We start from the raw sequence: 13,655 nt of genomic DNA, 5'->3' as shown, positions 1-13,655 counted from the left end.
CGTAAACTAAAGCAGTTGAGAAAAGAGAGGTGGAAAGGGGGAGACAGTACATACAAAGGTGAAATAAAGAAAATAGAAGTGAGAGAAGGAATGAGAAAGGGAGAGTAAAAGAGAGGAGAGAGAGAGGGGGGGCTGGTGGGAGAGGGAGAGGGGTGTGTGTGTGAGAGAGAGAGAGAGAGAGGAAACAACATGTGACTTCCAGGGCATTACATAAATTCAAATGATTGCACATATACCCCGACACAGGCAAATGACCAGATTACAACGTTTATATTATCTTATATCATTCAATGCGTAGTGATTTTATCCTTGTAAATTCCATATTTATATATAAATTAGTGTAATTAATTAAAAAAATATAGATAATAAGTTACTGATTTGCATGTATCAAAAATGGCACGTGGCCTATTCAAGGCTGGTTTCCATGGTGAAGCTACACTCTGCGTCACTTTTAATTCTCAGTTCTGAAAAATTTAGAAAATTTCCTTCAAAATGATGCATGTTTTTGCTTTGATCCAGTTGGGGGGATTAAAGTCCCAAATTTTGGCCTCTCGCCGCTCGCCTACGAAGGAGAGGACGAAGAAGAAGTATAGAAGAAGAAGGAGGAGTAGAAGAGGAAGAAGAAAAATAGAAGAAGTAGAGAAAGAAGAAGAAGGAGGAGGAGAGGAGAAGAAAGTGAAGAGGTGGAGGATGGAAGAGGACTCGAGAATTAAAGAGGATGGAGGAGTAGGGGGATGGATCGAGGAGGATAGATGATGGAGGATGACCATTGAGGAGGAGGAGAGGGGGAAGGAATCGATGAGTATAAGTAGAGAGCAGGAGAAGATGACAGGAGTAGGAGGATGAACAAGAAACAATCATCCCTCTATCTGAAATATACTTTTCTATCATTTTATCGAGATATTCACTCGGTAGACTTTTCCGACCCCTTCCTTATTATACTATTTTTCTTTTCGTATCATACACCTTTGCTTCCCTTTTTTCCTAATTTTTTAATGATTTGACCATGGAGGTAAAGAATATCACCAAGGCAAGGTCAAATTATCTTTTCCATACACATGCGGTCGCTGGGCCGTATGTTTCTTGATTATTTAATGAATATATTTTCCTTGCACTTACTGAAAAAGTTTGCCTTGAAACTTTCCACAGGATCTAAGTTTTAGTAGATTATTTGAATAGTCTTTCTTTACTCGACCAATACGTCCAAAAAAAAAAATCATGGGAAAAAACATTTTAAAAAATGCAGTCAAGACTGCGTGTTTTTTATATCCTATTGCTGTTCTCTTAACATGCTAAGTAAGATAGGACAGCTAGAATGATCAATTTTTATTCGAACATAGGCAAAATTCATGATTAAAATCCATATAAATCATAAATTAGTTGAGTCTCTAAAATGGGAAACAATAATGGAAATACGCTGAAGACGAAGAAGACGAAGAAGAAGAAGGAGAAGAAGAAAAAGAAGAAGAAGAAAGAGAAGAAGGAGAAGAAGGAGAAGAAGAAGAAGAAGAATGAGAAGAAAAAGAAGGAGAAGAAAGAGAAGAGGAAGAAGGAGAAGAAGAAGAAGAAAAAAGAAGATGGAGGAGGAGGGTGAATATGGAGAAGCAGGAGAAGATTGGAGTAGAAAGAGGATGAACAAGAAACAAAATGTTTAGTTTCCATTGAATCTTATTTGTGCATTAAAACCCGTCGGATATATATATTTTTTCTACACACCATCCTTCTATACCTAAATTACACTTTCCATCATTTTAATGAGATATTCAATCTGCATATACTTTTCCGTCCCCTTCCTTTCCTATATTTTTTTTCTTTACGTATTTTATACTTTAAAAAAATGATTTTGACCAAGGCAAGGTCATATTATTTTTTTTCATACACATGCGGTTGCTGGACCGTATGTTTTTGAAGTAATTTAATGAATATTTTCCCATGCACGTACTGAAAATAGCTCGCCTTGAAACTTTCTACAGTACAGGTTCTAAGTTTTAGTAAATTATTTGAATAGTCTTTCTTTGCTCGACCAATACGTGAAAAACAAAAATCATGGGGGAAGGGGGGGGGGGACTACTCAATCAAGGATGCGTGTGTGTATAGTATATTCTTAATATTCTATTAACATCCTTTAACCCCCATTCCACAGAGAACAAGGCCGCTGAATGATCTTTGAAAGACCATGAATTCTGGTATATCTTTCAGAGGTCTCTAATGAACCTACGATGGTCTTTGAGGTCTTACACGAGTCCTGATCAATCTTTCAGCGGTCTTCATAGTCTTCATGCTGGGCTCCAAAACTTTTTGAACGGTTCAAAACAGTCTAACAACGGTCTTACAGGAAAATGGTCTTTCAGTGATCGTTCAGCGGTCTTTCAGCGGTCTTCCGATGAACTTTCAAAGGTCTTAATAATCTTTCAATGCATCTTTCGGCAGTATCTCAAGATTTTTGCGGAGATCACTGTAAGACCCATGAGAGATCATTGAAATATCATCGAAAGACCATTGAAAGACCAGGCAAAGTCCATGGAAAGAATTCTAAAAGAATTGCATAAAAGATTTCTATCGGACCAGTGAAAGATCTCTATCGGATTAGTTTAAGACCAGTATTTATTTTTTTATTCATTTTATACTGCAGGGTAGGCCTGTTCAGTTCTTAAAACTGCTTTAAAAAGACGCCCTGCAGTTTAAAATACATGTCAATATAACTATAAAATATATCATCAAAAACAATCAACGTCAAAAATACAAAATACAAACTATTTAACATCAGAAAGAATTAACACCAAAAATATAGAGTGGGAAGTGACAATTTAAACGTACAAGTACATAGCATTGTAAATCAATGGAGTACTATTTCGCTCTTTATCAATTCGTATGAAAGGCTTTGCATAATTTTTTAAAAACTAACAAGGAGGTATAGGCTTGCAAATTTGAAGGGAGTGCATTAAATAATTCTGGTCCGAGATATGCGAAAGATTTTCTTTTATATTCAGTTCTAGCTTTGGGAAGCTGAAGGGGGCATCGCAAAGAAAACCGTGTCCTGTATTTCACGGGCCGTTTACATACTAAAGTTTTTTAATAATTTGGAACTAAATTATTCATTATTTTATATACAAGAACACAATACTGATATTTTATACGCTGATCTACTGATTGCCACTTCAGTGACTGCAACAAAGAAATTTGTGATGTATTATAATCTTTTTTCAAAAGCATCCTGGCATATTCATTTTGAAGTTTTTGTATCTTATCTAAATGTATTTTTGCACTGCTTTCCCTAGATGTAATCAATGTAAGGTAAAATCATAGAAAAGTACAACTTCTTCATGATATCAAGGGACAGTAAATGCTTAATCCGCCTTATACAACCTATTGTTTGAGATATTTTACAAACGATATTAGTAATATGTTCACACCAAGTCAAGCCCGGATCGAGCAAATTTGAATAAAAATCCATGATAAATCAATTAAGTTGAGTTTCTAAATGAGCAACAACATAGAAACACGCTTAAATTTAGGAACAGGATTGAACATGATAATATGGAAAATAAAGTCAAGTGATGGAAGAAGGTAATCAAACTAGAGAATGAGAAATTAAATAGATGGAGAGAGTTAGAAAGAGAGCCCGGTCGGAAGGGGGAGCACTTACATTATATTGACGAGTGGATACCATGCGCGACCCCAAAACACTTAAAAAGAATGCCTTTTCCAAGATAAGGCACGTTTAATACGCGTACGTAAACGTAATGGTAAGGTAAGGGCAGGCGCGTAGCCAGGGGGGGGGGGCGGTGGGGGCGGTCGCCCCCCCCCCCCCCGCCAAACGTCCCCAAAAAGAAAAAAAGAAGGGAAAAAGAGAGAAGAAAAGGAAAAGGGAAGGGAGGAAAGGGAAGAAAGGTAGCTTTGTTTTTTTTTTCTTTTCATTCTTTATTTTTTTCTCAAAAGTGAAACTCCTTCACTCTTGCTCTAAATTTATATATGAGTTTTGCTTCCGCGCTGCGCGCGGTTAAATGACAACATTGAAGGTCTCCATTGTTTCCCCCACCCTTTCTGTAAACCCTGTTTTTCCATCTCAGCTATATTTCTTGACAGTTAAAGTCCAAATGTATGCATTGCGGCATGGAATTAGAGTAAGGTTAGGCCGAAGTATATGAAGTAATCTTTTTTATTTTAATTGATCGCGCAACTTCTGGTCGGGTCGGCTCTGGACATGCTGGGCGGGTAGTCTTTTTATCAATTTCTGCCGTCACCTCAATAAAGTCAACTTCTCCGTTTTTCAGCTCATTACTAAACAACTATAATTTTGGGGCAAACAGGTTCCTAATTTAAAAAGAGGAAGGTATACAATTCTTGTCGTATTATAAAAATAAATAATAATAAAGTACAATATCTTTTTATCAAATTCTATTAAACTTCATGTCATTTCCCTGCACATTCATCTCCTGTCCTGTTTTGCACCCTCAGTTTGAAATTTTGAATGACACGTAAGTTTCTTTATAATTCAAAATGAAGCGCTTCAGGATAAGTCAAAGAAATAAGGCATCATTTTTTAAAATCTAATTTCAATAAAATCACAGAAATCTCAACTTTTTGCTCACCATTTTCCTTGTAATGAAGTTCAATAATCATAGAAAATCAATTGAATTAGAGCCGATGGGGGTATTGGAGATTCATCTGTATTTGATGAAACGTCCGCCCTTTGAAATTTCAGAATTATATTGCCCTGCGCGGGGAGGAATATCTTCCGCCCGGCATATACACTTCTTCTCCTCTATTTTGCGAGTTACAGATATGCAAAAGAAGGTTCAAAATCACAATATAGTCAACTGAATTGGAGCTGATATACTACAGACAAGAGAGACGGCTCCTTTTCGTTTTAATGTATGAAACCTCGAAAGATTCGCGCGGGAGGGGGAAACCCCCCCTCCCTGCACCTACCCCCTAGGGAGCGCGCTTCCCGCGCTCTGTAAGTGCTGGCACGCTTCGCGTGCATTTACCGCCCCCTCCAAAATGAAATCCTGGCTACGCGGTGGGGTAAGGGTGTCAACAATACTAAAATAATGAAAAAAAGGTTATCTATTTTCGCTAAGATCGAAAGCTACGTGTTTAGGGTTAAATTTGCGAGGGTATTAAGACTTAAATGTTTAAGGATGTACTTTTTGCCCAAAGGGTCTACGATTTAATTGCGCGAGGTGTGGGAGGGGGCTGTAATAAACCCAATGATGTAGAGGTAAAACCGACAACCGGCGTCCGTGACATAATTAAATATCGCTGTATTTGTTTAGGGGTTAAATTCAGGGAATGTGGTTTTATTTACAATTCTTCAAGGATAGAAAGTTTCATACGCCAATATTTGTTAAGGGCGACATTTTCAGATTCTGGAAAATATGTGCTTAGGGTGCTTTTGGAGACCCGATATGGTCACGCATGGTATCCGCTCGGTAATGCCCCCCGCCCCCCCCCCCCCGTAGAGAGAGAGAAAGGGGTTTACTGTAGTTGCTGTACTATAGTAAAATGAAAGAATAGGCCTAGTACCTTTAGATCGAAGACAGAGTAACACATTAAGAAATTAAAAAAGTGGAATTAGGATTAGGAATCAGAAAAACAAGAAGAAAAGGGAGAAAGACATGCATGTACATATAGGCCTATTCCGAAATATACTATATTTTGTAGGTTAAACAAAATTCTCTGGTATTTCGCCATATATCCAGAGGCAGTCTAAATGAGGTTTGTTCTTGACTAATTCGTTTTCAGCTTAACCCATCTTCGAAATAAAACATTTTTACAAGCTGCCAAACCTGATCAAATTTAACGAGATGATTGTCTTAATTTAGGCCACTACCTACCATCGAGTTTTGTTGGAATTTTCTGTTATACTGTAAGGGAGGGGGGGGGGGGGGGGGGTCAACACTCCTGACTAGACTCGGGCCATTCGCCCCTCCCCGCCCCCCTAAAGAGCATACATGCAGTGATGGGGCACGCATGGTACGAGTAGTACACACTCTACGATAAGGGAAAGTGACGAGATAAATGGGAAACTACAGACAATGAGAAATAGTATGTATTCATGATATTTTCCTTCAAAGTGTGTTGACTGAAGTGCATTTTAGAGGCCTGTTCCTCCGATTTCCTATATTTTTAAACGAAAAAAAAATGGAAATAAGGAAATAAAAATTCCCTAAGAGCGAGATCCGGGTACCAGTGTGACCCCTCTTTCAACTCTTCGCCATTTACATGTTTTCCGGTATCCTCCCCTAACGTTAAATAGCGCCGAAACAAAATTATCTTTTACATTTTGGTGAAATATTCCACACAGTCATGGCTACTACGATGGGAAAGTCATTCCGAGTTTATCATAAAGTTGGTCCACCATATTCCGTGATTCTGGAGGCGAGAAATAAACAAGAAACACTTCTTTTTGAGTCGGAGGCGGTCGCCGTGCTGAGTAAGTATTGAAAATGCTCCAAATGCGGTGGCGACTGAGCGGATCCTGTGCACCTTCTACGCCTGCAGCTTGGGCCTGGGGAAAGGTAACCCAGAGGGCTCCAGGCCGCGACCGCTACGCGGCCGGGAGCCCTCTGGGTTAGGGAAAGGTAACCCAGGGAGCGCCGGTCCGCGAAGCGGCCCGGCCCGGCGCCCAGGAGCTCACCGTGTATTTACCCATACTCACGGGACAAGGGTAGACTATGGTCAAAATATAGAGCAAGATGAATTGTGAAAACAGAAATTATGCACTTACCACAATTATATGGATGAAGGTCTAACGCGTACGAGTGGCACTCATTCAAAATTTCAATGAACAAGAAGGAAGGAAAGGGGGTTATCAGGAGGAAAGTACCAGTGATACTTACCAGGCAAATGATGGTGCAGGGCACGGTGTGAAAATAATAATGTAGGTAGAACCAAAAAGCAGGTCAAAGAAACTAGTAGACTATTGCTGTGGATGTTTGCTGGGATGTGATGTATTCCTGGTGTATATGTAGCTTGTGGTGTAAGGAAAACTCGAAGAGCGAACGGGCGAGGCAAAGGTTGATGTGTTGTTCACAGACGTCCTCGTCTCACTCCGGTCGACTCTCAAAGTGATGAAGATGGCTTCCGCGTAGGCAAGGCCCCTTGCGAACGTACGGCCGTCCGTTCACGATCTCCCCATTTTGGGACGCGCGCGTGCAAGCTACCCATACCCCACTCACACAACATGCGAGGTTAGTAATACTAACCTCGCACAACGCATGTGGTTTCATAGTGGACTTTGACGTTTTCATTCATCACACGAATGTGAGGGAATTAGAAACGCCAAACGTTTTAGTATTTCTCCACTAATGATTTCTTTTTAATAAATTTAGTTTAAAAAAACAAAATGAAGTGGAAATTATTTATAAAACTGTTTTTATCGCTTACCTCCAAGTCTCAACCAGGATACTCCGTTCGATCCGTCCTTAATACTGCGGTGGAAAGTACGCAAACAACAATCGAAAAGCAATTTTTCGTATCGAACATTCTCAATTCAAGTCGTCAGCGCGTAATAGGAAATTGTACCAAAAATCAACAGGTTGCATCTCATGTATATACTTATTGGTAAAGTACGCCATCTTTTGACAAGATGATGATGAAAGTGGATTGAACGAGCAAGAAAATAATGCTGATCGCCTAGAATGCAGCTAGCTTGCAACACCGTAAACAAAGGTACGGTAGGCACTTAAGAACCCAGTTTGAAAGGACACTCGTAAAATTATGTCACTCTCGCGATGAATATTCATTAGATCCGGTTGTGCGTGTTCAATACAAACTCTCTGCATGCATGCACTCGGTGTGTATTGAACACGCACGACCACGATCTAATGAATATTCATCGGCAAGAGTGACATAATTTTACGAGTATCCTTTCAAACTTGGTTCTTAAGTGCCTACCGGCTTGGTGAATAATATCGCGCGCCCTCTTTAGGCAAAAGTTGATATCAACGCTGACCAGGAGGCATCTACGTGAAGATCACGAAAAATGCTCTTATTTTATTAAAACAAACAACAAAAGAATTCAACAAACGGTCCATATGGTTCGGTAAGTATTATAGAAAAATCATATTTCATAGCTATGATGTAAAGTCATAGTTATTTTAGTAAAGATGGTGTGAAAGATTCGCGTGCACCAGGTGCATATGAATCCTTCACACACGAGACGATTTGAAACCATGAGTGCCCATACCCTGTGGTCTTAGGTACTTACGACCACACCATATTACTTTCCACCAATAGAGGGCGTACACAAAAATATGCCCCAAATTCAAGTTTTTAAGTGCTTTGGTGAATACAAAAATTATTCCCAAGTTACTAATGAAAAATAAATTGCAACTGTATGGAAATTAGTAATTTTGGTCACAAAAGTGATATTTTAATGATTTTTAAAAGTGTGTCCTCTGTACAACATTGGCATACCATAGTCCTACCTGTAGATTCCCCACAGGCAGGGTGGTAGCAGTGAACAAGTGACGAGTGGTAGAGAATCCTGGGGCCCGTTTCTCAACACCGTCATAAGTCTAACTTCTTGACTAAATCGTAAATAGTGAGCTACTTGTCCGCTAACCGTTTCACGAAGCCCTCTTTACCAAGATCGGGTACAACAACCTCACTAAATATTTATGACACCTCCGAACCTGTCACAACTTCTTTCTTAATGACGTAGTGGCATCACGTGGGTAGACTATGACATGCAAAAGTGCCTAGAAATGTGAAAAGTATAATCTTACGTAATCAATCAAAGATGTTGAAATTACATCAAAAAACAAGTTGGATAATGCATTCTATGATCATGGTAATACAAAGAATCTACAAAAACTGTTGGTAATACTCCACAAAACCATTCATTTTGAAATAGTAAAATAATTTATTTGATAAAGATTCTACCACGTCAGGCCATCCATAAATGGACTCGTATTTGTCATTTTCAGACCCCTATTAACATTTTGATAAATTCTATCTCTAATTTATGCATAGAATTTGTCAAATAGTAAGTTTCAGTATCTAAGATTTAAAAGAAAATTGTTAAACTATATTTTGATGATGTTTGGAATCGTAAAATACCGTATAATTATCCTCATTTTACAACGAAAACCATTATGGTTTTACTTTCGTAAACTATTAAAATTGGATATCCCGGGGGTACCCATCTCAACGTCCACATGTGATTTTTTAGTCACGAGATCAATTATTCATAATTCCATTTTCTCAGCAATTGAATGCTCTAGTCTTCATGGTCTAAGTATGTATGGTGCATAATATACCTGTGCTATTATTCTTAAAAGATGAAATTCCCAATTCATCACAATATTTGCAATTTTGTTATTTTTCTTTTTGAAAATTATGCTATTTTGTGACTAAGGCTACGTCTCGTCTGCTCTTTTTACCGATAATATCGATATCAAGGTATTTTAGTTAGGAAGCCTTTCGAGAAACAGGTTTAGTAAGATTGGAACTAACTCTGTGGTTGGTAGATAAAGATATGACTAACTTGTCCAGGTGTTGAGAAACGGGCCCCTGACGTCAGTAGAGACTAGAGGCGCACGGCCAATATGGGAGACTCCCTCCAATACAATAGGGGAGACAATCTCCCACATTGGAGACTTGCTTTGCAAAAGGACAAAAGAAACAACACCAACAAAAGCATGATTTTTTTTCCACCCAAAATTTTGTCTCACTGACATCATAAGCCCATTTGTTTTGTGTGTGATTGACAACAAAAATCCTTATCAAAACAAATGTAGACGGTGAATTTTTAAAGTAGACGGCGCGGTGAAAAGGGGTAATTTGTAATGAGGAATCTGCTTATCACATTTTTATTTGCCGCCAAGGTAATCCTTTTGCCGCAAATGTAAACAAAGGAAATTAGTCTCCAAAACTTGAGACTGTCTCTGAAATTGGATACCCAAATTCTTTACAAAAGTCTCTGATATTGGAGATAACTTCCCACATTGTAGACAGTCTCCAATATTGGCCGTGCGCCTCTACTGGACGTCGAGGCACAGACTGAAACCTGAAAAAACTGAAAAGTTTTCTCCTCCCCAGTCTTGATCGGCCGTTTTTGTTGTGAATCATAACAAAATGGCCGATCGAGACTGGGGACCCCAGCGGACCCGACGATCTCCGAACCAAGCGGAGGGATGAGAACAGAGAGAGAGAGGTCCGACGCTCCCTGGGTTAGGTGAAAGGTTGAGTCAGATGCCGGTGTGTGCCGCGACTGAGGGCACTGCTATGAGCTATGTGAGCTGATTGCAATTGCGCGACTGCTTCCTTTGCATGATTTGGGCAAGATCTAGGCAAAGCTAGCAAGGCGGCTTGAGAGTAAATTTCTAAAATCATTTACTAACGTAGGCTTACTCTCAGTGAAGCCAGGTCTTCTTTCTCATTGACCCACACGAAGGAAGCCAAAACCTGAACTTTCACCCCCGAGATTTCTACTTTCCTTCTAAAAGACCTAGCCCTAAATCATGTACATGAGATAAAATTTCATTTCCGACATTTCTACGCTCTCGTTGTTATTTTTTAACAAGAATTCATAAAAAAATTGAGAAAAATATTGTGAAAAGACGGAAGAGACTTGCCCGATGTTTACGCCGCCATCTTGTGTCTTATTGTTCTTCGCCAATGTTACCCGACGCACGCGTCTGCAACGTTGGCGAAGAACAATAGGAAATAAGATGACGTTTTGCTATCATCCCAATTCACCAACGGTAATGTGTTAGTGCGAGCCTGCATGTGTAATTGTTTCTTACAATTCGGGTGACTGGGTTTATAGATTTTTAATTTTTTTAAATTCTAAATTACATATCATCTTGAACGAATGCCCACTATTTTTTGTTAGACTAATCTTTCTTTTGATACTATACAAACAGGTTGACGGACAGTCAACCTGTCCGTAACATCGAGTCTCTCTACTACTCATCATCTCTACTCGCCGACTCAAGCCAGCACCTCCTCATCAGCTCTACTACTCAAGCTGTTCTCACTCAACATTCCTTCTGGTTTACAGTCCTTTTCAGGACTATTTTCAAGAAAGAATACTCTATTCTCAAATCTCCACTTTCTCGCCTATCCACTTCTTCTCTTCTTCTATCCACTGTTTCTATAACACTCCACATGTGTACCGTAAACCACATCAGCAAATGCAATAAAATATTGAATTAATGTTACCAATGATTTATTTCTTATTTTTTAATTCTTCTGCCGGAGGTGAAAAAAATGGCAGCTGTGTGTTGCTGCCCTCTACGTTCAACGAGTTGTGCTTTTATCAAGGCTTTCCGATTAAATTTTTGATATCCTGGCAAATCAATGCGAGTGACAAGTTCCGAACGCATGCACATCAACAAGCGCAAATCGCGATATATAGCGACTGGTAAATAAGGATGGTGACGTCATCCAAGATGGCAACTTACATTGACCGACGAAAGGATCAAAGATGACTATGTTTTGATCATCATTTGAAAGGCATTAGCGTTAACTGCGGTCTAAAGTACGATATTTTTTAATTTAACATATTTTTTCGGAAATTTGATGTAATTATTTTTTCATAATGTTACATTTTATGCACAAAAAAACGATCTGAAAATCAGGTTTCCGCCGAATGTTAGATCTAACGTTACTGCTAACACGTTGTCTATATGTACGGGCCTCCAAGCTCTTCAGTCTATTTATGTATTGGTAAGTGAGCCAATGCAGTTCAGCGGAACAACCAAAATACAGAGACTGAAGCTTTTGGTCTATTCCTTTCCAAGCTTCGGTCTGGTAAAAACATCTCATTTTTCACATTTATAGTGAAATAATTTTTATCCATACATACGCATTAGGCATATGAAGGTACATAGATAAATAGAATACATACAAACTGATTTCACCCTCTAAATATGGATTTCCTAGGGAAATCCATCTGGGTGTGTACACTGTAGGTCTCGCTTCGTGATGAAGAAGTATATTGTCAAAATATTAACGAATGTCATCACGAATTCCTCAAGGCCAGAATACAGGCCGGTTTCAACTCCTTTCAATCTCTTGCCCCCCGTCCAAAGTCCAGAAAAAAGGCCGGTTTCATCTCCTTTCAATCTCTTGCCCCCCGTCTTTGGAACAAACTCCCTCTATCTCTTCGAAACCTCTCTTCTCTTAACCTCTTCAAAAATCATCTCAAAACACACTTCTATGACCATAAACCTTAACTTGTCTCATGCAATCAACAGCGCTTTGTATCCTCTGGAAAAAGCGCTTTATAAATCCAATTATTATTATTATTATAAGGCTATTTGTGCATAGCATGAAAATCTTTTAAAAATGTGGAGCAATTGTGATGCGATACCAGGAAAATTATTCCCTGATATCACTTATGTGCTTAAACGGAGCTGAGCCAGGGACGGGATACCATAGCACTACACGCACTGCCTATTTTCCCCACGCTGTAACTCACTCCAAATCACACTTTTTATTTAGGGTTTTGAGCCCAAACTTGTGTAAATGGGCTACAATGTCAGTTTGAGTTGACCCTTTTGGCCAAAAATTGTGTGTTTTTTTAAATACAATTGCACTTAATACATGGAAATTTTAGATTAAAAGTACTTGCATTGGCCTATAAATATCATGAATCTTACCTCAAATTAACTAAATGTATCTACTTACCGATAATTTGGATTGGTCATTCAAAATTTGCCATCAGCGTAGCTACAGAGGGGCAAATCAAATTTTGACAAAATCTTGCGCCATTATTTTTGACCATCTAATTCTGTTCCTATTTCTGACAAATTCCCAATATTAACTAGATCTTCTCTTATTCATGATATAAGAAAGCTTGCTGATGCAAGAACAGAGCATCAAATCCCTCAATGAGTTTGTCTTTCTTGTTTTTGTACAGGCATTGCTGAAACAGAAAGTTTGAGAAAGCAGTACCAGAAAATGACGGATGCTTACGGGTGTTTAGGTGCTCTCAGACTCAATGTTGGTAAGAATATTATACATTATTTTCATATCCCAATGTTGCATTTTATTGGAAACCTGCAAGAAATCCTTAATTTAATACAATCCTTAGTTTAATACAATAGTCCGTATTCTGAAGTCGGGTTTAACTTAAACTCAGGTTTAAAGTTGTGGTTTAAGTATGGAAAGCCAATTGTTGCATAAATCACTAACGGTAGAGATATCGTATTTCAGCTCATTTTGGCTCTTAATCATTTATAATTGTCTAAGTATGAATAGATGATTGCCTTCACCTTCGATGAATCAGGAAAGAGCATAGCAAACATAAGAAACATGCAACTTAATAAAAATTTTGACTTTTTTGGCTTCCCATAATTTTAGCACAGAGTTAGTCCATGGTCTAAGTTAAACCTGACTTGAGAATACGGGCCAATGTAGTTGTTCTTCTTCATAGATAAAGATCAACACAATATTGTGCATGCAGACAGCAAGGCTCAACCCACTGCACTACATTCATATACACTGTAAGAGTAGGGGGGAACCCCGGTGTAGTGGTCCACCTACACTCGCCCTATCAGTTATATCGGGTGGAGAGACCTGCGGGTCATAGTGATTTTGTCCATCCATCAACCTTTCGTCTAACAACCATTTGGTCCAATCATCACTTTGTCTACCGGTAATCACCATTTAGTCTATGAACATTTCGTCTAATAACC

At 38.8% G+C, this 13,655-nt stretch overlaps 1 protein-coding gene across 3 annotated transcripts in view; it reads left to right on the top strand.

Annotated features, from left to right (window-relative positions):
* Nucleotides 1-6,225: 6,225 nt before the first annotated feature.
* The window catches only part of LOC121417488 (synaptojanin-1-like), a 44,075-nt gene continuing 36,645 nt past the window's right edge, over nucleotides 6,226-13,655 (top strand). For all 3 annotated transcript variants that reach the window (XM_041611209.1, XM_041611207.1, XM_041611210.1), the window contains exons 1-2: nucleotides 6,226-6,439; nucleotides 12,878-12,964. In XM_041611209.1, coding sequence (XP_041467143.1) covers nucleotides 6,313-6,439; nucleotides 12,878-12,964 — 214 coding nt within the window. In that variant the 5' untranslated portion in view covers nucleotides 6,226-6,312. The remainder of the gene's footprint in view (nucleotides 6,440-12,877; nucleotides 12,965-13,655) is intronic.

Source organism: Lytechinus variegatus, chromosome 6 (genome assembly GCF_018143015.1).
Source record: "Lytechinus variegatus isolate NC3 chromosome 6, Lvar_3.0, whole genome shotgun sequence".
NCBI classification, from domain to species: domain Eukaryota; kingdom Metazoa; phylum Echinodermata; class Echinoidea; order Temnopleuroida; family Toxopneustidae; genus Lytechinus; species Lytechinus variegatus.
The sequence above is the reverse complement of the archived record's forward strand: the minus strand, read 5'-3'. Positions and strand labels throughout refer to the sequence as shown.